General features: G+C 45.1%; 1 protein-coding gene across 4 annotated transcripts in view; it reads right to left on the bottom strand.

Annotated features, from left to right (window-relative positions):
- Positions 1 to 26,117, bottom strand: part of mycbpap (mycbp associated protein) — a 330,021-nt gene that overhangs the window by 145,492 nt on the left and 158,412 nt on the right. For all 4 annotated transcript variants that reach the window (XR_010977536.1, XM_068057785.1, XM_068057786.1 and 1 more), the window contains exons 8-10: positions 16,089 to 16,204; positions 14,739 to 14,848; positions 8,412 to 8,520 (exon numbers count right to left, since the gene is read on the bottom strand). Coding sequence is in view for 3 of the 4 variants with exons in the window: in XM_068057785.1 (XP_067913886.1) it covers positions 8,412 to 8,520; positions 14,739 to 14,848; positions 16,089 to 16,204 (335 nt within the window). In the remaining variant the exon portion in view is untranslated. The remainder of the gene's footprint in view (positions 1 to 8,411; positions 8,521 to 14,738; positions 14,849 to 16,088; positions 16,205 to 26,117) is intronic.

Below are 26,117 nucleotides of genomic sequence, written 5' to 3'. Positions count from 1 at the left end.
TTTGAGCTCCCCCTTTGGTGAAACCTTGTTTACCAGTTTCCAATTATACAGCAAAGAAATGAGCGCAGCCAGGTTTTCTTAGGTTTAAAGAAGAAAAGTTAAATTTATTAAACCTTAAACTTAAACTCTATTTCGGTTAACGCCTACGGATACACGCCGCGCTCCACGCGAGCATGCAGACGCGATACGCACATGCAAATAGAGTCAGAAAAGAGAAGAAAAATAAACTGGAGAGGTTTGAGGCAATCTCTGAAGAGGGGTCTTTTACTGTGCTTTGAGCTCACTGCAGGGTCCTTGATTGTAGGTAGTCTTGTTTTTCGTTGGAGCTCAGTATTCTTCTTAAACCTTGTTCACTGTTGCAGACTTTTCTCTCTTGGGGTTCATATGTCTACAATGGTTTCCAAAGCTGGTGAGAGCGAGATGAGAGCAGACATGAGAGAGGTCTTTTCCAGTCCAGCAGCTTTCTGTGTTTTAACTCTGTGGCAAGTTCAAAATTCAAAAAACTCCAACAGTTTTCGTCATGTGACTAAATTGGTCTGACCATGTTTGTTTGTGTATTCGGCCATCTTAGCAGTTAACTTGGAATGCTTCACTGTCTGGTAATCAAAAGTCCATTGTGGATTAAACTGGAGGAGGGAATAGCCCCTTTATCCTTTGAAGTACTGTCTGTTGATATGCTAATGTATCTCTCCAGCCAATTATTTTTTAAAGCAAGTTCTTTCTTCACCAACAACATTTTAAAATCAATGTTCATGTGGCAAAATTAATTTTCCTCATTGTTGGCAGGCGGGTGGCTTGCCTGCCAAGTATCATTCGCAATACCTCCAATAATGAAGCAGTCCGTGCCCACATGCAGCAAGATCTGGACAACATTCAGGGTTGGGCTGATAAGTGGCAAGTAACATTCATGCCACAAGTGCCAGGCAATGACCATCTCTAACAAGAGAGAAGCAAATCATCTCCACTTGACATTCAACAGCATTACCATTGCTGAATACCCCACTATCAACATTCTGGGGATTAACATTGACCAGAAACTGAACTGGACCAGCCATATAAATTCAGTGGCTACAAGGGCAGGTCAGAGATGGAAATTCTAGAGCAAGTAACTCATCACCTGACTCCCCAAAGCCTGTCTATCATACACAAGACACAAGTCAGGAGTATGATAAAATAGTCTCCACTTGCCTGGATGTGTGCAGCTCCAACAACACTCAAGAAGCTCAACACCATCCAGGACAAAGCATCCCACTTGAGTGGCACCCAATCAACCTGTCCGCCAGCTGAAACATTCATGCCCACCACCACTAGTACACAGTGGCAGCAGTGTGCATCATCTACAAGATGCACCGCAGCAACTCGCCAAGGCTCCTTCGACAGTACCTTCCAAACCCACGACCTCTACCACCTAAAAGAACATGGGCAGAGGTGCATGGGAACGCCACCACCTGCAAGTTCCCCTCTAAGCCACAGACCATCCTGACTCGGAACTATATTGCCGTTCCTTCATTGTCGCTGTGTGAAAATCCTGGATCTCCCTCCATAACAGCCCTGCGGGTGTACCTACACCACATGGACTACCGCGGTTCAAGAAGGCAGCTCACCACCACCTTCTCAAGGTCAATTAGGGATGGGCAGAGAATGCTGGCCTTTCCAGCAATGCCCACATCCCATGAAACAAATAAAAAAAAACTTTAAAAAGAGAATTGGATAAATACTTGAAAAGGAAACATTTGCAGGGCTGTGGGGAAAGGACAGGAGAATGCCCTTTCAAAGAGCTGGCATATGCATGATGGGCTGAAAGGCCTCCTTTTGTGCTGCATGACTCAATGACAATATACCCAGCCATCACTGGCCAGCTAGGAAGAACATGATCTTTGACTTATTCTTCTGTCTGTCGTGCTGGCTTCATGCCTGCTGCAGCTCAGATTAACGAGCCAGGAACCCTCTTTGTTTATACATCTCAATGCTATAACAGGCAGCACATTTACCTGATAAGCTACTGAAATGAGTTTAAAGCATCTACGTTTACTATGAAAATCCTCAAAGAAGCCAGGGTTATGTATTTCATTTTGGGACATTCAAGAGTTTCTCAGACACACAACATTCCACTGGATGCAGCAATATCGCATGATTTCAAAGCAATGCCCTTCGCTCCAGTATGCTGACACAAGGAACACTCCATTATTCAGGCTTTTATGCTCAAGGGGAGGGTTGTCAATGCTGGGGAATGGAACATTTTCCATTTCACCTTCGAGGTGTCCCATCAAAAACTCCCAAGGCAAGTACATCACAGGTTAGATAATGAGTAAATCTCCTACTCTATCCCATCAAACACTCCCAGGGTAAGGTACGGCATGGGTTAGATAGAGAGTAAAGCTCCTTGTACAGTTTCCCATCACTTCCAGGGCAGGGAAAACACCGGCTATATAACAGTATAAAGCTCTCTTGAAATTTTTTTCATCAGCAGCTCTCAGCAGAGGTCCAGCATGGGTTAGGTACAAAGAAAGGTTCCCTTGGCATTGTCCCTTAAAACATTCCCAGGGCAGGTATGATGTGCGCCCTTCAAGGTGAAGATGGCCATGTCCATCATCTGGTGTGTTTGATAGGGTTCTGGTGGGTACATCGGTGACTGCTAAGGCCGATCCGCACCCAGAAGGTTCTGCTGCAAAAAGGACACGATACCACAGACAATTGAGTTTTGGATAAACTGCTGGCTCATGATTTCCTCTCTTTGTGTTTTCTCTCTGCCTTTGATATGCACTTGCAGTCGAAGGAGCCAGCACCTTCTTCCATTTGGTTGTCGCAGGTGCAGCGATCCTGGGCGAGCTTCCTCTAGGACTCGGGGCTGATATTAAGTCTCCTAAGCGAAGCCTTCGGTGTGTTCTTGTAGCGCTTCCTTTGATCACCCTGAAAGCGCACCCCAGACGCGAGGTAAGCGAGGGTCAGGCATTCTGGCTACATGACTAGCCCAGCTCAGTGGTGACTGTCTCAATATGGTGTGGATCTTGGATTCCAGATCGGGTGAGCACCTCAGTGTCTGGCATTTTGTCCTGCCATCTGATCTTCAGAAGCTTCCGAAGGCAGCTCAAGTGAAAGTGGTTGAGCTTCTTGGCATAATGCTGTTTCACAGTCCAAGTCTCGCACGCGTACAGCAGAGTGGGCAGAGCTCTTTCGACTTTCAGTTTGGTAGGCAGACTGTTCATTCCCAGACTGATGCTCGAAGTCTGCCAAAGGCTACACTAGCTTTGGCAATTCTTGCATGTCATTAATATGAACAGCTTGAGAGAGTGCCGAGATAAGTGAACTTATCCATTGCTGACAGGTTCTGGTCATGAAATGAAACATTGGGCTCGAGATAGGGCTTACCTGGAGCAGGCTGGTAAATTATTTCAATTTTCTTTGTGCTGATTGTTCAGCTCTGAATCAGCAACCAGTGCATAGTCAGTGGAAATCAGGAAATCCTTGGAGTTTGCCCAGAGTTTGCTCAGGTTGAGCAGCTTCTTATCCATGCAATATCTGATTTCAATGCCAGGATCACCATCATGGAAGGCATCAGAGAGTATGGCGGAGAAAAACGCATTGAAGAGGGCTGGTGCTAGCACGCAGCCCTGCTTAACTCCATTAGTAACTGGGAGTGGGTTAGAAGACTCACCATCATCCAGAACACCTGCGGGCATGCCGTCATGGAACTGTCGAACCATTGTGACGAATTCTTAGGGCAGTCGAATTTCTCTATTACCTTCTAAAGGCCCTCACAACTTACTGTGTTGAAGGTCTTGGTCAGGTCAAACAAACATGGTGTAGAGGTCCATGTTCTGTTCTTGGCATTTCTCCTGGAGCTGTCTTACTGCAAACACCATATAAGTGGTTCCCCGACCTGTTCTGAAACCTCACTGACTCTCTGGCAGCAGATCCTGGTCGAGATGTTGCACTAAGTGGTTCGGAAGGATTCTAGTGAAGATTTTGCCAGCGATGGACAGGAGTTAGATTCCTCTGTGATTGTCACAAGATTGGTGAATTCCTTTCTATTTGTATAGGTGGACAATGGAGGCATCTTTGTATTCTTGCAGGATAATTCCTTACTCCCACAAAGATTGACGGAGTCCAGTGAGCTTCTTGACCAGGTGTTGACCTCCAGCCTTGTAGACCTCAGCTGGGTTAGCATCAGCTTCTGGAGCTTTGCCGTTAGACAGGAGTTACATAGTTTTTATTGTTTCTAACAGCATGGGAAGGTCATCAAGAAAATCGTTAACAGCAACCTATGGTAGCCTGTTGATAGTATCTTCACTGATGGATGAAGGCCGATTAAGGATGTGGTTAAAGTGCTCTGTCCATCTTTCTAGAGTTTGGGCTTTTTCTGTGAGCAGTGTTGACCCGTTGACAATGAGGATTGGTGATGAACCAGTAGACTGGGGCCCAGAGACAGATTTGAGAGCATTATAGAATCTCTTCCAGTCTTTGTGGTTGGCATATGACTGGAGTGTGTCTGCTTTCTGATTCAAACAATTGTCTTGCATCTCTCTGAGCTTGCACTGGACAGTCCTGTGGATATTTTGGTAGGCATAGTGCTTGGATAGCGATGGCTTGTCATTATGGTAAGCCCAACAGAGGTGATGTTTCTCCTCCAGTAGTTTCTGCATACCTCATTTTTTCGCCGAACCAATCTTGGTACTTATGAGAGGTAAGGCTAAGATCTCTAGAGCTTTGGAGTACACTATATCCATAAAGGCCGCCCAGTCATCCTAGGTGCAGTGTGTCCATTTTCGCTGTACACAGGTGACTCTCGACTTTCTCTGAGATTCCTTCACCACTGCCTGTTTTGAGTCTTGAGACACTGAGAAGCTTCTGGACCTTGATGTCTTGGGGACGTCTAGGGGGATGGATCTTGATGTTTAGCTTTGAGATGATAAGATGATGGTCAGTCCAGCAGTCAGCATCACAAATGGCTTTCATTACACACACATCCTGCTTATCCCTCTGCCTGGTGATGACATAGTTGATTAGATACCAATGTGTGGAATGGGGGTGTATCCAAGGCGTCTTGTTGCAATTAGGGAGGCAGTAACTTATGTTGGTGATTAAGAGCTCATGCTCAGCACACAGCAAATGTAACTCCTTTATTCAAAAAGGGAGGGAGACAGAAAGCAGGAAGCTACAAGCCTGTTAGCTTAACATCTGTCTTAGGGAAAATGTTAGAAGCTATTATTAAAGGCTTTATGGAAGGGCACTTAGAAAAATTCACGCTAATCAGGCAGAGTCAACATGGTTTTGTGAAAGGGAAATCATGTTTAACTAATTTATGCTTCTTTGAAGAAGTAACATGTGCTGTGGATAAAGGGGAACCAGTGGATGAACTGCACTTAGATTTCCAGAAGGCATTTGATAAGATGCCACATCAAAGGTTATTGTGGAAAATAAAAGCTCATAGTGTAGGGGATAACATTTTGGCATGGACAGAAGATTGCCAGCTAGCAGGAGTAGGCATAAATGTGTCATTTTCTGATGGTAAGATGTAATCAGTGGTGTGCCACAGGGATCTGTGCTGGGGCCTCAAGTTTTTATAATTTATAGATGAAGGGACCGAAGGTATAGTTGCTAAATTTGCTGATGACACAAAGATAGGTAGAAAAGTAAGTTGTGAAGAGGACATAAAGAAGCTACAAGGGATATAGAAAGTTAAGTATAGATAAGCAAAGATCTGGCAAATGGAGTGTCATGTGGGAAAATGTGAAATTGTCCATTTTGGCAGGAAAAATAAAAAAGAAGCATATTATCTAAATGCTGAGAGATTGCAGAGCTCTGAAATGCAGAGGGATCTGGGTGTCCTAACGCATGAATCGCACAAGGTTAGTATGCAGGTACAGCAAGTAATTAGGAAAGCTGATAGAATTTTATTGTTTATTGCAGAATTTTATTATTTATTGCGAGGGGAATTGAATACAAAAGTAGGGAGGTTATGCTTCAGTTATACAGAGACCACATCTGGAGTACTGTGTACAGTATTGGGCTCCTTATTTAAGGAAGAATGTAAATGCGTTGGAGGCAGTTCAGAGGTTTGCTAGACTAATAGCTGGAATGGGTGGGTTGTCTCATGAGGAAAGGTTGGACAGGCTAGGCATGTATCCACTGGAGTTTAGAAGAGTAAGAGGTGACTTGATTGAAACAAATGATCCTGAAGGGTCTTGACAGGGTGAATGTGGAAAAGATGTTTCCCCTTGTGGAAGAATCTAGTACCGGGGTCACTATTTAAAAATAAGGGGCCGCCCATTTAAGACAGAGATGAGGAGAAATTTTTTCTCTCAGAGGGTTGTGAGGCTTTGGAACTCTCTTCCTCAAAAGGCAGTGGAAGCAGAATCTTTGAATATTTTTAAGGCAGAGGTAGATAGATTCTTGATAAGCAACGGGATGAAAGGTTATCGGGGGTAGGCAGGAATGTGGAGTCGAAGTTACAATCAGATTAGCCATGATCTTATTAAATGGTGGAGCAGGCTCGAGGGGCCGAGTGGCCTACTCCTGCTCCTAATGTGTAATATTGTATGTTCATACATATGTTCGTAGCACACATCTTGAGCAATAGGAGACCACTGCTGTTACAACTGCCAAACCCGTTTTGCCAAAGATCTCTTTGCACGCCTGGTGATCTAGACCAACTCTTGGATTAAGTCACCATGAATTCATCAGGTTGGTCATGGTAGGGGCATATACACTGATGAAAGTCGCCTGTTGCCGTGCTGGGGGAGTTTAAGCACCCTTAGGACGGCAAATCAACTTATTGACGAGATGGTTCATGACAGCAAAGCCCACACCAGCTCCGCACCATTCTTCTTTTCCATGGCCACTCCAAAGAATGTGTAACCGGTGCTGATTTCCTTGAGCTGACCCTCCTCAGGTAGACGAACCTTGCTGAGAGTGGTGATCTGGACATTGTACCTTGCCAACACTCTACCAACATGAGCAGTTCTGCTCTCAGGTCTGTTGGATGTGGTGTTGTCCATGAGGGTGTCCTTGTTCCACGTGCCAATGATGACCAGTGTCACCCTTACTTTCTTTCTTGGGATTGACTTTCAACCGCGTTGAGGGGATCCCTGCCAGCTGTGGCCTGCTGGCCAGGTTAGGTGAAGCAGACAATGTTCGGGCAGCTTTTCTAGTCCCTTCCTCACTCCAGGGAGGTGAGCAGTGTGGTCCTGAAAATGGCTGCTCAGTCGCTCAGGGGGCTCCTGAATCCTACTACTGCTTCCTCCGAGTGAAAAACTATGGCCTGAGCTGCCTGTGTGCAGGCTCACAGCTACAGCTACCAGTGAATCCACAGCTGCTGCTATGTCAAGAACACAAGAAATAGGAGCAGAAGTAGACCATCTGGCCCATCGAGCCTACTCCGCCATTCAATATGATCATGGCTGATCTTGGGCTTCAATTCCACTTTCCTGCCCGCTCCCCATATCCCTTGATTCCCTGCGAGACCAAACATCTATCTACCGCAGCCTTGAATATATTCAATGATGGAGCATCCACAACCCTCTGGGGTAGAGCATGCCAAAGAATCACAACCCTTTGAGTGAAATGCTTGCCCATTGTCACAGGATTTGTGATAGATGGACAATGGATGACAGATAAAGAAAGATGATGAACATGACGTGTGAATTGGATTTTAGTGAGGGAGAGTTGTGTATCGCCAGCCTCACTCTCTCATCCTGACCTATCTTGGTCCAGTGGCGAGATGAGTCCAGACAGCTGGAGATAGTTCCGGATGCAGGGTGACCACGACATCTTCTGTGTCTTGTCAAGCTCTATGCGTTCCACAACACAGTGCTGAGATGCCTTCAAGGCCTTTGGACCTTAGATTGGTCTCAACCACTCAATCCAACAGAATCAGTCTTCACATGCTAGGGCAGACAACCACTAATTTGTGGGAGTAGGAGACTTCATGTGGTTTGGCTCGCCTATCGAAGGAGTTTACTTGGGTGTGGCCACAGTGCATGCTATCAGTTGCTTGGAGCCACAGATGAGAACTGGGTGAAGGTGAGGACCAATACAGGACGAGCCACTCTAAGGAACGCAGCGAGCACGCCTGTAAGAGGTGCCACCCCTCCCTTACACCCCTTACACCTTACAGGGGTTAGATATGCAGTAAAGATGTCTCTACACCCTTCTACCAAAAACTCCCAGGACGATAAAGCACGGAAATTTCGCATAATTGGCCCTGTTAGTATATCACACCTTAATCTAGACCACCCACTATTGGTCCTGCATTAGACTGATAAATTCATTTCAAATACTGAATACTTATCCCTATTAGTCTAGGCTGGATCTGAAGCAAGGTAAAAGAAGCAATGCCTAAAGTATGACACCAGCTAGTTCCCTTGCCTATTAACAGAGATGTTTATCTGCACTGAGTATAACTGCTGTACCTTGTGAGAGCTGCTGTCCTTCAGCCATCGGGCTGGATGTCCACAGAACATAATGGATGGACCAGTGATTGGTTCCTCAATCACATCAGGATAGTCCTCCAGCAGATCACTGCAAAAGACCAAAGAAAACTGAAAAAGTACAGTAACACCTGCTTCTTGGGAATGAGGTGGGCCAAGTGGATGGAGTATCAGTAGGGGAACATTTAGGGGACAATGATCATTGCATCATAAGGTTTAGATTGGCTATAGAAAAGGGACAAAGAACAATCCAGACTAAGAATAATTAACTGGGAGAAAGCCAATGTCAATGGGGTAAGAATGGATCCAACCTAAATAAACTGGAATCAAAGGCTGGTAGGCAAAATAGTAACTGAACAATGGGCTGCCTTTAAAGAAGAGAGAGTTTGGGTACAGTCAAGGTACATTCCCACGAAAGGGAAAGGTAGGGCAAACAAATCTAGAGCTCCCTGGATGGTGAACGAGATAGAGATTAAGATGAAGAAGAAGTTTGCGTTTGACAGGTGCCAGGTGGATAATACAATTAAGAACCAGACTGAATATAGAAGGTTCAGAAGGGAATTGAAAAAGCAAATAAGAGAAGCAAAGAGAGAGAGCATGAGAAGAGATTGGCAACTAACATAAAAGGGAATCCAAAAGTCTTCGATAGGCACAAAAATAGTAAAAAGGTGATAAAAGGAGGAATAGGGCTGATTAGGGAGCAAAAAGGGGATTTCTGCATGGAGACAGAGGGCATAGCTGAGGTATTAAATGAATACTTTGCATCTATCTTTACCAAAGAAGAAGTTTCTGTGCAGGTCATGATGAAAGAGGAGGTAATTCAGAAGCTTGAAATGTTTAAAATTGATAAGGAGGATGTGTTGGATATGCTGTCTGCACTTAAAAGTTGATAAGGCACCAGGTCTGGATGAGAGGCATCCAAGGATGCCGAAGAAAGTGAGAGTGGAAATTGCAGAGGCACTGGCCATAATTTTTCAGTCTTCCTTAGACTCAGGGGTGGTGCCAGAAGACTGTAGAATTGCAAATGCTACATCCTTGTTCAAAAAAGGGTGTAAAATAAAAGCCCAGGAACTACAGGACGGTCAGTTTGACTTCGGTGTTGGGGCAGATTCTAGAAGGGATAATTCAGGACAAAATTATTTATCACCTGGGCAAATGCGGGTTAATTAAGGAAAGCCAGCACAGATTTGTTAAGGGTAAATCGGTTTAACTAACTTGCTGGAGTTTTTTGATGAGGTAACAGAGAGGGTTGATGAGAGTAATGCTATAGATGTTGTGTACATGGACTTCCAAAAGGCATTTGATAAAGTACCAATCTCAATCTTTTTTTTTTATTCGTTCCTGGGACGTGGGCATCACTGGCTAGGTCAGCATTTATTGCCCATCCCTAATTGCCCATGAGAAGCTGGTTGTGAGCTGCCTTCTTGAACTGCTGTAGCCCATGTGGGGTAGGTACACTTGCAGTGTTAGGAAGGGAGTTCCAGGATTTTGACCCTGCGACAGTGAAGGAACGGCGATATAGTTCCAAGTCAGGATGGTGTATGTCTTGGAGGGAAACTTGCAGGTGGTGGTGTTCCCTTGCATCTGCTGCCTTTGTCCTTCTAGGTGGTAGAGGTTGCAGGTTTGGAAGGTACTGTTTAAGGAGCCTTGGTCCGTTGCTGCAGTGCATCTTGTAGATGGTACACACTGCTGCCACTGTGTGTTGGTGGTGGAGGAAGTGAATGTTTGTGGATGGGGTGCCAGTCAAGTGGGCTGCTTTGTCCTGGATGGTGTTGTTGGGGCTGCACCCATCCAGGCAAGTGGAGAGTATTCCATCATACTCCTGAATTATGTCTTGTAGATGGTGGACAGGCTTTGGGGAGTCAGGAGGTGAGTTACTCGCCGCAGGATTCTTAGCCTCTGACCTGCTCTTGTAGCCACGGTATTTATATGGCTAGTCCAGTCCAGGTTCTGGTCAATGGTAACCCCCAGGATGTTGATAGTAGGGGATTCAGCGATCGTAATGCCATTGAATGTAAAGAGGGGATGGTTAGATTCTCTCTTGTTGGAGGTAGTCATTGCCTGGCACTTGCGTGGTGCAAATGTTACTTGCCGCTTGTCAGCCCAAGCCTGGTCTTGCTGCATTTCTACACGGACTTCTTCACTATCTGAGGAGTCGCGAATGGTGCTGAACATTGTATAATCATCAGTGAACATCCCCACTTCTGAGCTTAAAATTGAAGGAAGGTCATTGATGAAGCAGTGGAAGATGGTTGGCCTAGGCCACTAACCTGAGGAACTCCTGCAGTGATGTCTTGGAGCGGAGATGGTTGCCCTCCAACAACCACATCCATCTTCCTTTATGCTAAGTACGATTCCAACCAGTGAAGAATTTTTCCTCTGATTCCCATTGACTCCAGTTTTGCTAGGGCTCCTTGATGCCATACTCGGTCAAATGCTGCCTTGATGTCAAGTGCAGTCACTCTCACCTCACCTCTTGAGTTCAGCTCTTTTGTCCATGTTTGAACAAAGGCTGTAATAAGATCAGGAGCTGAGTGGTCCTGGTGGAACCCAAACTGAGCATCAATGAGGAGGTTACTGCTAAGGAAGTGCCGCTTGATAGCACTGTCGACAACACCTTCCATCACTTTACTGATAATTGAGAATAGCTAGAGGTCACTGTTTAAAAATAAGGGGTCGCCCATTTAAGACAGAGATGAGGAGAATTTTTTTCTCTCAGGGGGTCGTGAGTCTTTGGAATTCTCTTCCTCAAAAGGTGGTGGAAGCAGAGGATTTGAATATTTTTAAGGCAGAGGTAGATAGGTTCTTGATAAGCAATGGGGTGAAAGGTTAACGGGGGTAGATGGAAATGTGGAGTAATCAGTTCAGCCATGAACTTATTGAATGGCAGAGCAAGCTCGAGGGGTTGAGTGGCTGAATCCTGCTCCTCATTCGCATGTTTGTATGTGCCTCACTACAGACCTGTGAGCAAAGTTATAGCTTATACCAACAGTGGCAACATGGATATGAAATTGGCTGAGTGACAGGAAACAGACAGTATTGGTTAATGGATGCTTTTCAAACTGGAGGAAGGTTTGTAGTTGTGTTCCTCAGGGATCGCTGTTAGGAAACTTGCTCTTCCTGATATATATTAATGAGACCTTGGTGTACGGGCACATTTTCAAAATTTGCAGATGATATGAATCTGGGAAGCATTGCGGACTGTGAGAAGAATGTGTTAAACTTCAAAAGGACACAGATAGGTTAGTGGAATGGACGGACAAGTGGCAGATGAAATTTAATGCAGAGAAGTCTGAAGTGATTCATTTTGGTGGAAAGAATGCGGAGAGACAATATAAAGGGTACAATTCGAAAGGGAGTGCAGGAGCAGAGGCACCTGGGTGTACATATGCATAAGTCACTGAAGGTGGAAGGACAGGTTGAGAGCACGGTTAATAAAGCATGTAGCATCCTAGGCATTATTGATAGGGGCATCGAGTACAAAAAAAAGGAAGTTATGTTAAACTTGTATAAAACACTGGTTCAGCCTCAATTGGAGTACGATGTCTAGTTCTGAAAACTGCACTTTAGGAAAGATGTGAAGGCATTAGAGAGAATGCAGAAAAGATTCATGAAAATGGTTCCAGGGATGAAGAAGTTCAGTTTGTTATGACCAAGGTGGGAGGAGTGCACTGTCTTTTCTAGTTCCACTTCTCCACAAGTCACAACATATATTTAAATATTTACCTAGTTACCGATATGGTCAATCATATACTCTACTCTTTATCCCAGAATAACATACATCAACCAAGTTTCTTTAATTAACAACAAAATTATCAGTTTATTTTAAAACATAACTTAACCATTAACGAAGCAAAGCATTAACACGCAGATTGAAATATTAAAGTTCCTTTTTACCTTAGACACACACACAAATACTTTGGCCAAATATTTGCTAATTCTTGAAGAAAAGGAGAAGATATTGAAAGATATTGTCTCTTTGTGGTTTGGCATCCCAAATATGGCCGTCAATGGGATTTTTCTAGAGCAGTTCTTTTCAGGCGATGTTGAGGTTCAGTTGGGCAGTCTTTCCAGGAGCAATGTGGCATCATGGGTTTCTGGTAGGCTTTTCAGGAGAAATGCAGCATCAGTTTCTCTATTTCTTATGCTTGATTCCCAGAAAGTTCTCAAAGAGATGGAAGAGGGTGAGCTGATGGTGACTGCTCTCTTGGCTGGTTTTCTCCAACTGCCTTCAAAACAGCTCACACCCCAACACACTGTCCAAAGTAAAACCAAAAACAATATCTCAAGAGTCAAGCCTCCTGACCCCAATAAATCTTGACCTGTCACTTCTCTGTAAACATCTCCCCCAGGGTCAAAAAGCCCCTGCAGGGTACTTATATGAAGACAGGTGACTTCCAGTAAATGTTGTTTTCAAACAAGACCTCTCAGTGTACTTTCAATGAAAAAAACATCCATAGAATTCATTTTCAGTTTTCCCAAATAAAACAATGCCCATAATTCTAAAATATGAGTCCTCAAAAAAAGACTTAACAAAAATATATAGAAGCAGCGTCACGACAAGTTATGTAGATAGATTGGAGAAGTTGGGACTGTTTTCCTTGGAGAAGAGAAGGCTGAGAGGAGTTTGGATAGAGGTGTTCAAAATCATGAGGGGTCTGGACAGAATAGAAAGGGAAAAACTGTTCCCATTGGCGGAAGGATCGAGAACAAGAGGGCACAGATTTAAGGTGACTGGCAAAAGAAGCAATGGTGATATGAGGAAAAACGTTTTCATGCAGAAAGTGGTTGGGATCTGGAATGCACTGCCTGGGAGTGTGGTGGAGGCAGGTTCAATCGAGGTATTCAAGAGGAAATTGGATTGTGACCTGAAAAGGAAGAATGTGCAGGGACAGGGGGAGAAGGCAGGAGAGTGGCACTAGGTAAATTGCTCCTTGGAGAACCAGCACAGACACAACGGGCCAAATGGCCTCCTTCTGTGCTGTAACAATTCTATGATTCTGTGAACACAAAGATTAACACATCACATCATAATCCATTTTCAATCACATTCTAAGCTTAAGATTTGGGAGTCACAGATACCCAAAGAAGGGGTTCGAGCTCATAATGTGATTTTAAAGCAGTTTATTAAGAAGCAACAGTTTAAATATAATGTATAGGTTAAAAAGACATAAAAAGCATATGGCCGTGACAGGTGAGAACAGTTTGCCGGTCCCGGATCAGACGAATGGATTGGGGAAGAAGGTGGATGCTGATCTCCATAGCTAGTGGCAGCGGTCTCTTCTGCTCTCAATCTTCTTGAGATAGCTAGGGTGGTTCGGCTGGAGCCAGCATGGATCCAGCTTGAGAAGCTCTTTTCTGTCCAAAGTGATTTCCCCTCTTGACAGCCCATTTATATACCTTATTTCAAAGGGCTGCAGGTTGTCTTACGTCAATCATATTCATTGTCCATTTAGCAAGGGACAGATATTCAAGGTAGATCCCTCCCATTTCCATTCGAAGTCCATGAAGTATGCTTACCGCATGCTAGGATATCTATTTAACCTTTGCTCATGTGATTCCGCCTTATCAGGCTTAGGAATGTCTTGTACCAGAGCTTGTGCTAGAATCATATCCTTGGCAGAGATAACAGGCCTATGCTGTCCTGGCTGCCTGTCACAGGATCTTTCTTGAGACAGAGAGAGTGAGAGAAACAGCGTCCTTCCAGATAATCACAATACTTTGCCTACTTATTCTATAACAATTCTACAATATTCTTAAAAGATGCCACTTCTTACAACATTATCCACTCATTAATCACACCATCTCCCACTGATCAGTCACATCACCATCAGGAGACAAAGGATGTCAGAAAGAAAAATTAAGTGAAAGAAAATAAAGTAAGACAGGTGAATGAAGAAAATATATATAACTGACATCTAATTATTGGCTGAATTGAAGTAGGAAAGGAAGAGTGCATAAAAAGAGACAAAGTAAAAGACATAAAGGCGAGGAAAAAACACAAGGCAAGCTTACTGTAGGGAAGGATAGTTTGAAACCTACAGATGCAAATTACTAGAACAGAAAATTTTTGAGATTCAGGTAGCAAGAATGCATCAGAAATAGCGAGAGAGACAGATGAGAGAGAGGAACACCATTTTCATTTTTCATTTTCCGTGTGAGCAATGTCTCAGATCACCAAGTAGAAATTGATAAGAATAGAAACTCTGCAGTTTATTCATCACAGATACATCAGACTGCAAATCATTGCACCGAACGTGTCAATCCAACAAACAGTGTGGAACTCCTCCAACGCACAGTGATGCTTACATGTTCTCTTTACCCTGTGGTGAGGGGTGATTCTCCTCAACAGGGAAACATTCTACTGATGTCGAGCTGAAGGGGCGCCCAGTTCCAATCACTTCCAGCTGATCAATGTCCTGTGTGTAGAAAATACCCCATTAACCCAAGGCATCAGTGTCCTGGCAATTAGCTGCCAACAGCTGGTGGCTTTACGCTGACAATCTACTGTTGGCATCGGGTACGCTGTTGATAATAAGTGAGAGCACACCCTGCACCCTGCAACAATATATATCTAGGTGCTGATAGCTACCATTGAGGCCAAATGCAAATCAGTTCCAACAGCACTTGTGGCACTCGGACTGATGAAAGAAAGAGAGAGCAGTGCTCAGACACTGCACCTCTCCCTATATCACAAAGGCAGAAACATTCAAATTCCTGCAACCATCAATATTGCATGGAGCATAATAACAGCAAACATTGAATCATATTCTGGGGGCTTGAGGTCAGGGTTGCATTGACGTTGGGCCACTGCTAGAGACTGGCGCAGCATCAGAAGCTGGGGTAGTTCCTGGGACACAGGCACCACTAGAGGTTGAGCCACTGTTAGGTGCTGTGGCAACACTAGAGGCTGGGGTAGGTCTAAAAATGTGACAATGCAGTCTCAGTTTATCGCAGCATCTCACATCATTTTCAAGTATGCCAGCATTCTGAAAATTAGTATAGGATGAGAGATATGATTCAAAGTAGTCCCGGATTGGGAAATGTGGCCAATGGAATAAAAGATAAAACACTGGAATACAGTACTGGTGGGTACAGGTCTATCACTAACTAACTCTGGGATACAGTATTGGTGGCACAGGTCTTTCAGTGTATAACATTGGATATGGTACTGGTGGAAACAGGTCTGTCACTAACACTGGGGTACAGTACTGGTGGACAAAGGTCTGTCATTGTATAACATTGGGGTGCAGTACTGGTGGATACAGATCTGTCACTGTCTAACACTGGGGTACAGCAGTGGGGAGGTACAGGTTTGTCATTGTATAACAAGGGTGCAATACTGGTGGGTACAAATCTCTCATTGTTGAACATTGGGGTACAGTACTGGTGGGTACAGATCTGTCACTAACTAACTCTGGGGTATAGTACTGGTGGGTACAGATCTGTCACTGTATAACAATGTGGTATAGTACTGCTGGGTGCAGGTCTGTCACTGTACAACACTGACATTGTTGCAAGAAATTGCTTGTGATGAAATAAGAGACCTATGACATTCGGCTGTGTGTTGGTTTAAGGTGTTTTTACTGTAAAGTACTGGCACTGATACATTGAATAAGCTCAGTGTCAACACTTTGCATGCTGTTCTGACAAACATACCGGTTGTTTGAAGTCCAGGTGTCTCAGAACAGTTTTCATCTCTTCCAATCGCTGTTTCAGATATGAACTTTCTGATCTGTACTTCTTGTGTTTTTTGCCACCAGGGAAGTCAGTACCTAAAGCACATGTAAACACACAATTCAAACACTGACAGCATTGACAATGTCTATTAAATGCAGCTGAGGTGAACATAGTTGTTGTTCTGCCTGGTATTGCAACAGCACTGTATATAGTGCCATCTACACATTTCTTTTGTTATTTGAGAAATCAAGGGGGCAGGCAGGACACCAACAAGGATGAAAAATGTTATCATTGAATTTTACAGTACAGAAGGCCATTTGGTCCATCATGCTTGTGCCAGCTCTTTTAAAAAGGTATCGAGTTAGTCCCACCCCCCCCATCTGTGTTTTGCCATAGCCCTGCAAATATTTTTTTCAAGTATTTATCAAATCCGCTTTTGAAAGTTCTTATTGAATCTGCTTCCACCACCCTTTTGTTACAAGCAGGTGAGAAAGGTGTCTAGGGGTCTTTTACTGCCTTCACCTAGTCTTTTGTAACACATTGTGTTTTAATTTTTAAACACACTGTGTTTTGAGCTCCCCCATCCAGGCCACTGGGATACTGAAGATGAGATTCTGGTGCTTAGCTCTGTACAATCTAGCACAGCAGGGGCAGCAGGCCTTGCACGAAGAGGACATGATTGATTGCCAGCCCTCTTCTGATGAGGAGGATGTGGAGGAGCAAACAGCACTGGATCCTGATTCTCTTGCACTGGAGATCGGGGCCATTGAGAGACGCACAAGGGAGGCAAGAGACAATCTCATACACACCCGTTTCCGACCACCATGATGAACTCAATAAAGACTCAGCTCACTGTACTCCACCTGTTGCTTCCTTTCTTATCTTGATTCCGTGCCTAGTGTCCAGCTTCACCCCACTCACTAGCACATCTGAGACACTTACCAAAGGCAGTCTGTGCCTACACTGGCAGCCCATTGAGGGAGCAAAGGTGAAAGCAGCAGCTCACAATTCAGGCATGAAGGACTGAGCATTTTACAACAATGAATGTGAACTCTATTTATAACACCAAATGCAAAAAACAATATAAAGGCCAAATGTAATACACCCGTGAATACCCATATGCACCTAGGTGCTCTTCTTTATACATGTGCTTCTACATGATGTGACCCCTGCAATAGCAGCCGAGCTGGAGGGAGGGTGCTGATCAGGCTGCCCCTGGCCTGGGATGACTTCGGCTGATGTCCTCTGACTGCCGGAGGCTTGGAGGGCCCTGGCTGGCTGGGGGCTTTCTTGCACAGGTGTAGGAGCCTCCTCATTTGTTGCGGCTACTGGAGCTGGCTCACTGGCGGAGGGGCTGAGGAGCCACTGTTCATACTCAGAGCACCCTGAGGCGAGCCCTCAGAGGTGGCGGTCAGCCTCTCCTTCTCCCCTACAAGGCTCACTTGAACCTCCCTGTTGATCAGAGAAGAAAGAGGAGCTGGAGAAGATTCCTGGTGTCACGTTCTTCTCTCACCTTGCCACTGCCGAGATGAGGTCATGGCCAAGGCGATGGTGTACAGGTCTGCGCACATCTGTGTGACTTGGCTCTCCAGGAGGGTCACCAACCTCTCGGTGGAGGAAGCCATGTGCTCACAAGCCTGAGACATTTCAGTACTCATGGGTTGGATGGACCTCTCCATTGTCCGCTCACAGTCGCGCATTGCCTCTGGCAACTCTGCCAGATGTTGCCTTACCTCTTCCTGCAATTCCAGCATGTCCTGTGCTGTCGACACCAGAGGCTCATCGTCAGACTGGGGCTCAGCATGGGCCTGGACACCCACAGTCCTCCAACTGTCAGTGGCCTCGGCTGTCACAACCTCTATCAGCTGTTCAGGCGCATGTGTGGTGCTCTCACCAGCTTGTGACCCTGAATTTAAGCCTGCACCTACAGCCACCAAGGCGAAAGTATCTGTGCTGGTGGAAGGTGCAGGGGAAGGATGTGACGGTGCATCCTCTGACTGCACCTCCTCCTCCTCAAGAGTTCGAAGGCAGGTCCCCTGTCGCAGCGACTACATTTGCCTCTGGCGTTCCATGACCTGCATGAGAGAACACAAACATTTGTGGGTTAGGTTGTTCAGTTCTCCTCATGTCAACCATGCGTGATGTGGATCTCCAGAAGTGTGGTGGAGAACACATGGACACAATGTCTCTTCACTCTCTTGTGCAGACACTCCAGTCTCACCGTCTGCAATTGAAAGGCCACCATGGGCCCCCGCTAGCTCCAAAGTCTCCTCCTCAGGTGACATCAGAGGACACACATCAGGGATTCCTCTGCCAGTCCTCGAGGTCTCCCTCGTGTTATGGGTCCATTAGTCTGCAACTGGAAAGAAGGACGTAGCAAGACTTTGCAGAAAGAGCAACAGAACAGTTATGCTAGTGGCTGCCCCTCATCCCTTGATGGGTTTCCTGTGTGGCTTCTTCGCATGTCTGACCTCAGGGGACGTAATGGGAATGAGCTGTGAAAGAAGGTGGCCTGTTGCCGAGGTGCAGCCATGTACCTGCCAGGATGTGGTTATGCCTTATCCCCTTGCCACCACTTTTGTGGTCTCTCCCTCCCCATGTCATGCTCTCTCCCATGTAGCCAGATGCAAACCCCAAAGAGGAGATGGGTCTGGAGGGCTTACCTTGGTGGAGCGAAGGAGGTCATTGACTCTCTTGCTCATTGGACCTAGCTCCAGGGGGTGATCCCACAACTGCTGACCTTCTCTTAGATCTCCATCCAGGCTTGCTTGATCAGGCAGGAGAATCTCTTCTTGCCATCCCTTGGAAAGAGGACTTCTTGCCTTTCCCTTGCAGCTTGCAGGAGAATCTGCAAGAAGGTATCGCTAAACCATGGGGCCACCCAGTGTTTTGCCTTGGACATTGTCTCAGTGCGCTCCTGCTCCATCCCAACGTAGGCAGTCCAGCCGCGGGGGGTTCAGGAGTTCAAAATACCATCAGAAGGGTCCAGCAGCAATCCAGATTCATTGCCCCACTGAAAGGCTGCAAGACAAGCAGGGCTGGCAGTGCCACCACCTGCGTTGGAGTTATCTGACGTTGCAATCAGCGCCTCAGAGCCAGCCTGCGTCGTGCAACTGGATGGGCCCTGTGCCTCCAGTATGTTAAGTGGCTGGCCGACTGCACACATCACATGTGTTGATTACATCCGCTTCCGGATCTGCCACTGGGACTCATGATGAGCTCACAAAATTCAGCCCTCAGTGTGCAATGCTGATTTAACGCTAATGCTGACATTTTCGAACTCTACGCTTCAGCCCTGTTTTAACCTCACACAGCTGAACATGACATTAAATGGCATGAGGAACACCACACCAACCCCCTCTACACCCCCATCCCACCACCACTACTGAAAAGGTTCATGAATGCTTCCAGGTTAGTTGCTGCATTATATTTTCTGGCTGATGGTGAAATTCTAAGTATTTTTGGAGTTTTCCTATACTTGTTTAAAGTTTGAATAGTTTCCAGGGAGTGGTGTGGCTGGTACTAAAGTTCTTTTTGGCTAATTTAATAGCTTGTAATAAAACAAGTTACTTACAGACATGGGTGGCCTGGTAGGCCTTCCTCTTGGAATCGAGCATAACTGGAAGAATGAAGAAGAGGCCATGGAGAGCAGGACAAGCTGCTAGAAGAGGGAGGAGTAGAGAGAGCAAAGCTCTCAGGAGGCCATATCCATTGAGGATCCCTAGGAAGCAATTCTCTTAGCTCAATTTCAGCGAGGAATGTTTAAAATGTCTTCACTTCACTAAAGAGGTTGCAACTGAAATCTGCCAACTGCTGCAGCTGTAACTGCAACCTCAAAACAGGATAAGGTGACTGCCGGCTCTTAATTTTTAAGCATCTGGCTGCTTCCAGGCTGGTACTGGAGATATAAGCAATATCTTGCAGTTTGCACTGCTGCAGAAGGGAGGTCACTGAGGCTCTCTATATACAGAGAAACAGCTTCATCTCATTCCCTCTCGCCAGAGACAAGCAGGTGGAACCAGTACAAGGGTTTGCACAGATTGTAGCTTTCTTATGGTGCAGGATGCTATTGATTGCAGGCACATTGCCTTGCTTGCACCTCATTCATTTTCATGAATTGAAAGGGATTCCAACCACTCAATGTGCATCTGGTGAATGATCATAGGCAGAACATTGTTTAGGTAAATGCCCGTTATCTTGACAGCAGCATGATTCCTTCATTCTGTGGCCTTCCATTATGCCATCTGTATATTACCCACCATTGAAAGTCAAAGGCTGGCTGTTAGGCGACAAGGTTTATTTCATGACAATGCTCTAGTCTGGAACCCACACACATGTGCACACGTAAGCATCCTTAAGTAACACTTTCAATGCCTGGACAACTGCGCTATTCAGCTGAGTGGGTATTATGCTTTGTGGTAGTTTGCTGCATGTTGCACAACCTGGTCATTATGAGGGAACAGTCTTTGCCACCATCCAACAGGCAACAAGCAGAGGATGAGGAACAACAAGAAGTGGAGGAGAGAAGAAAGTGGAGGAAGAGCAAGTGCAACAGGAAGTGCAGGGACAAGGTAGGAGGAGGACACAGGTAGTGCAGGAATCCCCCCAAGCCAGTATCACTCACTAACCAGTTTTCAGTTTTGAATACTGGGGTCAGTGACTACTCTTTGGAGAAATGCAGTAAGAATCAAACCCCTGACACCACGGGAGATTTGACTGCACAGAGGAGAAAAGGAAAAGTACTTATCATACTTATAGGGGATTTGATAATTCAAGGCATAGACAGGCGTTTCCGTAACCAAAATTGTGATTCCCAAATGGTATGTTTCCTTCCTGGTCCAGCGTAAAGGATATCATCTGGGTGCAAGATATTCTGTGAGGAGAAGGGGAACAAAAAGAAGTCAAAGTCCATGTTGGAACCAATGACATAGGTAGAAAAGTTTTGAGGTCTCAGGCAGAGTTTAAAAAACAGGACCTCAAATGTAGTAATCTCAGGTTTACTCACAGTGCCTCACGCTAGTATAGTGAGTATACAAACAGGAAGATAGTGCAGGTAAATGCATAAATGGAGAAGTGGTGCAAGTTTCAGCTTCATGAGGCATTGGGACTGGCTCGGGGTGGGAGGGGGGGAGGAGCACCTCCCATATGAATGAGCTACACTTTAACAAAGCCGGGGCAAATGTTCTCACTGAGAAGTTAACTAGTGCTCCTGAGGAGGGTTTAAAGTAATTTGGCAGAGGAGGTGGGTTGGTGGGGGGAGGGGGGGCTAGCTGGAAAACCAGAAAACAGCAGAAAGGAAAGAAATGAGATCAAAGGACAGAGATAGAAACAGCAGTAAAATTAGAACTATCCCAAAGATTGAAGGACCAGGTTAAGGAAAGTAGCAAAAGTGATGGTGGAGGTATTAAATTGTATGTGTGTCAATGTCCATTACATAACTAAAGGTTGACAAGCTGCAGGCACAAATTGCCACATAGAAAATAGAGTGGTAATATTTGGAGACTTTAATTACCTTTAATATAGACTGGGAAAAACATAGTGCTAATGGTAGAGAAAGAGAGCAATTTCTGATGTGTGCAGGAAAAATTTCTCAATCAATATGTCTCCAGTCCAACAAGGAAGAAACGGTGTTGGATCTGGTTCTGGGTAGGCAAGTGGAGTGTGTTACAGCAGGACATAATCTGGCTAACAGTGACAACAACATAATTTGGTTTAAAGTAATTATGAAAAGAGACCAGAATATACTGAAGGTAAAAATGCTCAACTGGGGAAAAGCTAATTTCAGAAGGGACCTAGCACAGGTAGATTGGAAAAGGTGATTGTAGGGCCAAATAATAATGGAGCAACGGATGGCACTCAGGCAAAAGATAGTCCAGGTAATAACTAGTCATATTCCCTTGAAGGGATAAAATAGAGCATCCAAAGTGCCCTGCATGACAAAGGAAATAAAAGCAAAAATAAAACAGTAAAACGAAGCTATGACAAACGTCAGTAGCAAAACCAAACATTACAGCCTTGGTCCAAAAATGGACAATAGAGCTGAATTCCAGAGGTGAGGTGAGAGTGACTGCCATTGAAATCAAGGCGGCATTTGACTGAGTGTGGCATCAAGGTGTCCTAGCAAAATTGAAGTCAATGGGAATCAGGGGAAAACACTTCACTACCGAGCACAAAGGAAGATGGTTGTGATTGTTGGAAGTCAATCATTTCAGTCCCAGGATCTTGCTGCAGGAGTTCCTTACGGCAATGTCCTAGGCCCACCCATCTTTAGCTGCTTCATCAGTGCCCTTCCCTCCATCATACAGTCAGAAGTGGGGATCAATGATTCCTCAAAGCTGTGTGAGCGCATGCCACACAGAAATCGGGTGCACAAGCATAGGGAACAAAACAGGCCGTGCACAAGCAATGTTCCCTTCAAGATGCATACATGCACTGCCGTGTGTCATCTTAAAGGGACCACACAATGGAACAAGCCAGATGTGCACAGCAGACGGAAGTTAGAGGGGAAATTGGTGGGGATGTTTGCTGAAGATTGCAGTGTTCAGTTACATTCACAACTCCTCAGATAATCAAGTAGTCTGTGTCTGCGTGCTGAAAGACCTGGACAACATTCAGACTAAGGCCGATAAGTGGCAAGTAATATCTGTACCAGGCAATGACCATCTTCAACAAGAGAGAGTCGAATCACGTACCCTTAACATTCAACAGGATTATTATCGCTGAATCCCCAACCATCAACATCCCAGGAGTCACCACTGACCAGAAACCTAACTCAATCAGACACATAAATACTCTGGTTTCAACAGCAAGTCAGAGTTTGGGTATTCTGTGACAAGTGACTCATCTCCTGACTCCCCAAAGCCCTGCCCAGTATCTACAAGGCACAAGTCAGGAGTGTGACGGAATAATCCCACTTGCCTGGGTGAGTGCAGCTCCAACAACACTCAAGAAGCTGGACACCATCTAGGACAAAAGCAGCCCGTTTGACTGGCACACCATCCATCACATTAAGCATTCACTCCCTCCACTGGCGCACAGTGGCATCTAAAAGGTGTACAGCAGCAACTCGTCAAGGCTTCTTCACATCACTTCCCAAATCTGAAATCTCTACCACCAAGAAGGTCAAGCGCAGCAGACACATGGGAACACCACCACCTGCAAATTCCCCTCCAAGTCACACACTATCCTGACTTGGAACTATATCGCCGCCATGATTGGGTCAAAATCCTGGAACTTCCTCCCTAATAGCACCGTGGGTGTGCCTACACTACAAAGATTACAGCGGTTTAAGAAGGTGGCTCACCAACAACTTCTCAAGGGCAATTAGGGATGGACAACAAATGCTGGCCCAGCCAGCAATGTCCACATCCCAAGAAAACAGCAATGCAGAGTACTTTGGAAGGAGTAACAGCAATGCAGAGTACTGGGCTAATGGGAAGATTCTTGGTAGTGTAGATGAGCAGAGAGATCTTGGTATCCAGGTACATAAATCCCTGAAAGTTGCTACCCAGGTTAATAGGGCTGTTAAGAAGGCATATGGTGTGTTAGCCTTTATTAGTAGGGGGATCGAGTTTCAGAGCCACGGGGTCATGATGCAGCTGTACAAAACTCTGGTGAGGCCGCACCTGGAGTATTGCGTGCAGTTCTGGTCACCGCATTATAGGAAGGATGTCGAAGCTTTGGAAAGGGTGCAGAGGAGATTTACTAGGATGTTGCCTGGTATGGAAGGAAGGTTTTACGAGGAAAGGCTGAGGGACTTGGGGTTGTTTTCGTTAGAGAGAAGGAGGAGGAGAGGTGACTTAATAGAGACATATAAGATAATCAGAGGGTTAGATAGGGTGGATAGTGAGAGTCTTTTTCCTCGGATGAGGATGGCAAACACGAGGGGACATAGCTTTAAGTTGAGGGGTGAAAGATATAGGACAGATGTCAGAGGTAGTTTCTTTACGCAGAGAGTTGTAGGGGCGTGGAACGCCCTGCCTGCAACAGTAGTAGACTCGCCAACTTTAAGGGCATTTAAGTGGTCATTGGATAGACATATGGATGTAAATGGAATAGTGTAGGTCAGATGATCGGCGCAACATCGAGGGCCGAAGGGCCTGTACTGCGCTGTAATATTCTAATTCTAAAAAAAAACAATTGTGTTAATAACCAGGAAGATTATGGAAAGAACAGGAGACAATAGAAAAAGTTAGTAAAGGAGGCAAAGAGAGGTTATGAGAAAAGATTAGCAGGCAACATTAAATTGAAACCTAAAACATTTTATAAACATACAGGGCTAATAATTGGATAAGACTGGTTATCGGGTACTGGGATCGCGATGTGCGATTACCCCATGTCTGATCTGATGGAAGTGATGCAGACTACGTGCAAACTTTGTGCTGCTTTCTCAAATCTATGATTGTGGCATGCAGTCTGGTGCTAAACATAAGAATTTACCTCATATAAAACAGTACCAAAGTTCATGATTTATAAGAACATAAGAAATAGGACTGAGTAAAATTAATTTTAAACCTCAGATTGATAGATTTTGGTTAGCCAAAGGTATTAAGGTATATAGGGCAAAGGTGGGTATATGGAACTAAGTCGCCAATCAGCCATGATCTCACTGAATGGCGGAAAAGGCTCAAGGAGTTAAATGGCCTACTCTTGACCTCCACTTTTCCCGATTTGGAAAGTACCCTGTCCCATCCTTTTAGGTCCAAGTGGATGACCTCACATTTGCCTACATTGAAATCCATTTGCTACAGTTTTGCCCATTCATTTAATCTATTAAAATCTTTAATTTTATATTCCCAACTACACTGCTTACAATGCTGCCTATCTTTGTGTCATCGACAAAATTGGATATGTGGCTTTCTATCCCATTATCTAAGTTCTTAATGAATACAGCAAATAGTTGAGGCTCCAACACAGATCCTTGCAGGACACCACTAGTCACATCCGGCAAATTAGTGTACCTGTCCATTTTCTCTATTCCCTCTCTCTTTCTGCTCAGCCAATTTCCTAAACAAGCCAACAATTTGTCTTCAATTCCATGAACTTCAACTCTACCTAACAGTCTCTTATGAGGTGCTTTATCAAATGCATTCTGGAAGTCCATATAAAAAACATCGATAGATATTCTCCTGTTCACTACTTTAGTCACCTCTTCAAAAAAATCAATCATATTCATCAGGCATGACCTATCCTTTACAAATCCATGCTGGCTCTCTCTAATGAGCCGAAAATATACAACGTGTTCTGTCACCCTACCTCTAATTATAGACTCCAGCAATTAACCAACAACAGATGTTAGGCAATGACCATCTCCATCAAGAGAGAATCTAACCATCTCCTCTTGACATTCAATGGCATTACTGAATCCCCACTATCAACATTTTAGGGGTTACCATTGACCAGAACCTGAACAGCAGTAGCCATATAAATACCGTGGCTACAAGAGCAGGTCAGAGGATAGGAATCCTGAGGCGAGTAACTCACCTCCTGACTCCCCAAAGCCTGTCCACCATCTACAAGGCACAAGTCAGGAGCGTGATGGAATACTCTCCACTTGCCTGGGCGGGTGCAGCTCCAACAACACTCAGGAAGCTCAACACCATCCAAGACAAAGCAGCCCACTTGATTGGCACCCCATTCAAAAACATTCACTCCCTCCACCTCCGACGCACAGTGGCAGCAGTGTGTACCATCTACAAGATGCACTGCAGCAACACACCAAGGCTCCTTAGACAGCACCTTACAAACCCACGACCTCTACCAACAAGAAGGACAAGGACAGCAAATGTATGGGAATACCACCACCTGCAAGTTCCCCTCCAAGCCACACACCATCTTGACTTGGAACTATATCGTCGTTCCTTCACGGTCGCTGGAAATCCTGGAACTCCCTTCCTAACAGTACTGTAGGTGTACCTATCTCACACAGACTGCAGCGGTTCAAGAAGGCAGCTCACCACCACCTTCTCAAGGGCAATTAGGGATGGGCAATAAATGCTGGCCTAGCCA

This window comes from Heterodontus francisci, chromosome 26 (assembly GCF_036365525.1).
Source record: "Heterodontus francisci isolate sHetFra1 chromosome 26, sHetFra1.hap1, whole genome shotgun sequence".
Lineage (NCBI taxonomy): Eukaryota > Metazoa > Chordata > Chondrichthyes > Heterodontiformes > Heterodontidae > Heterodontus > Heterodontus francisci.
The sequence above is the reverse complement of the archived record's forward strand: the minus strand, read 5'-3'. Positions and strand labels throughout refer to the sequence as shown.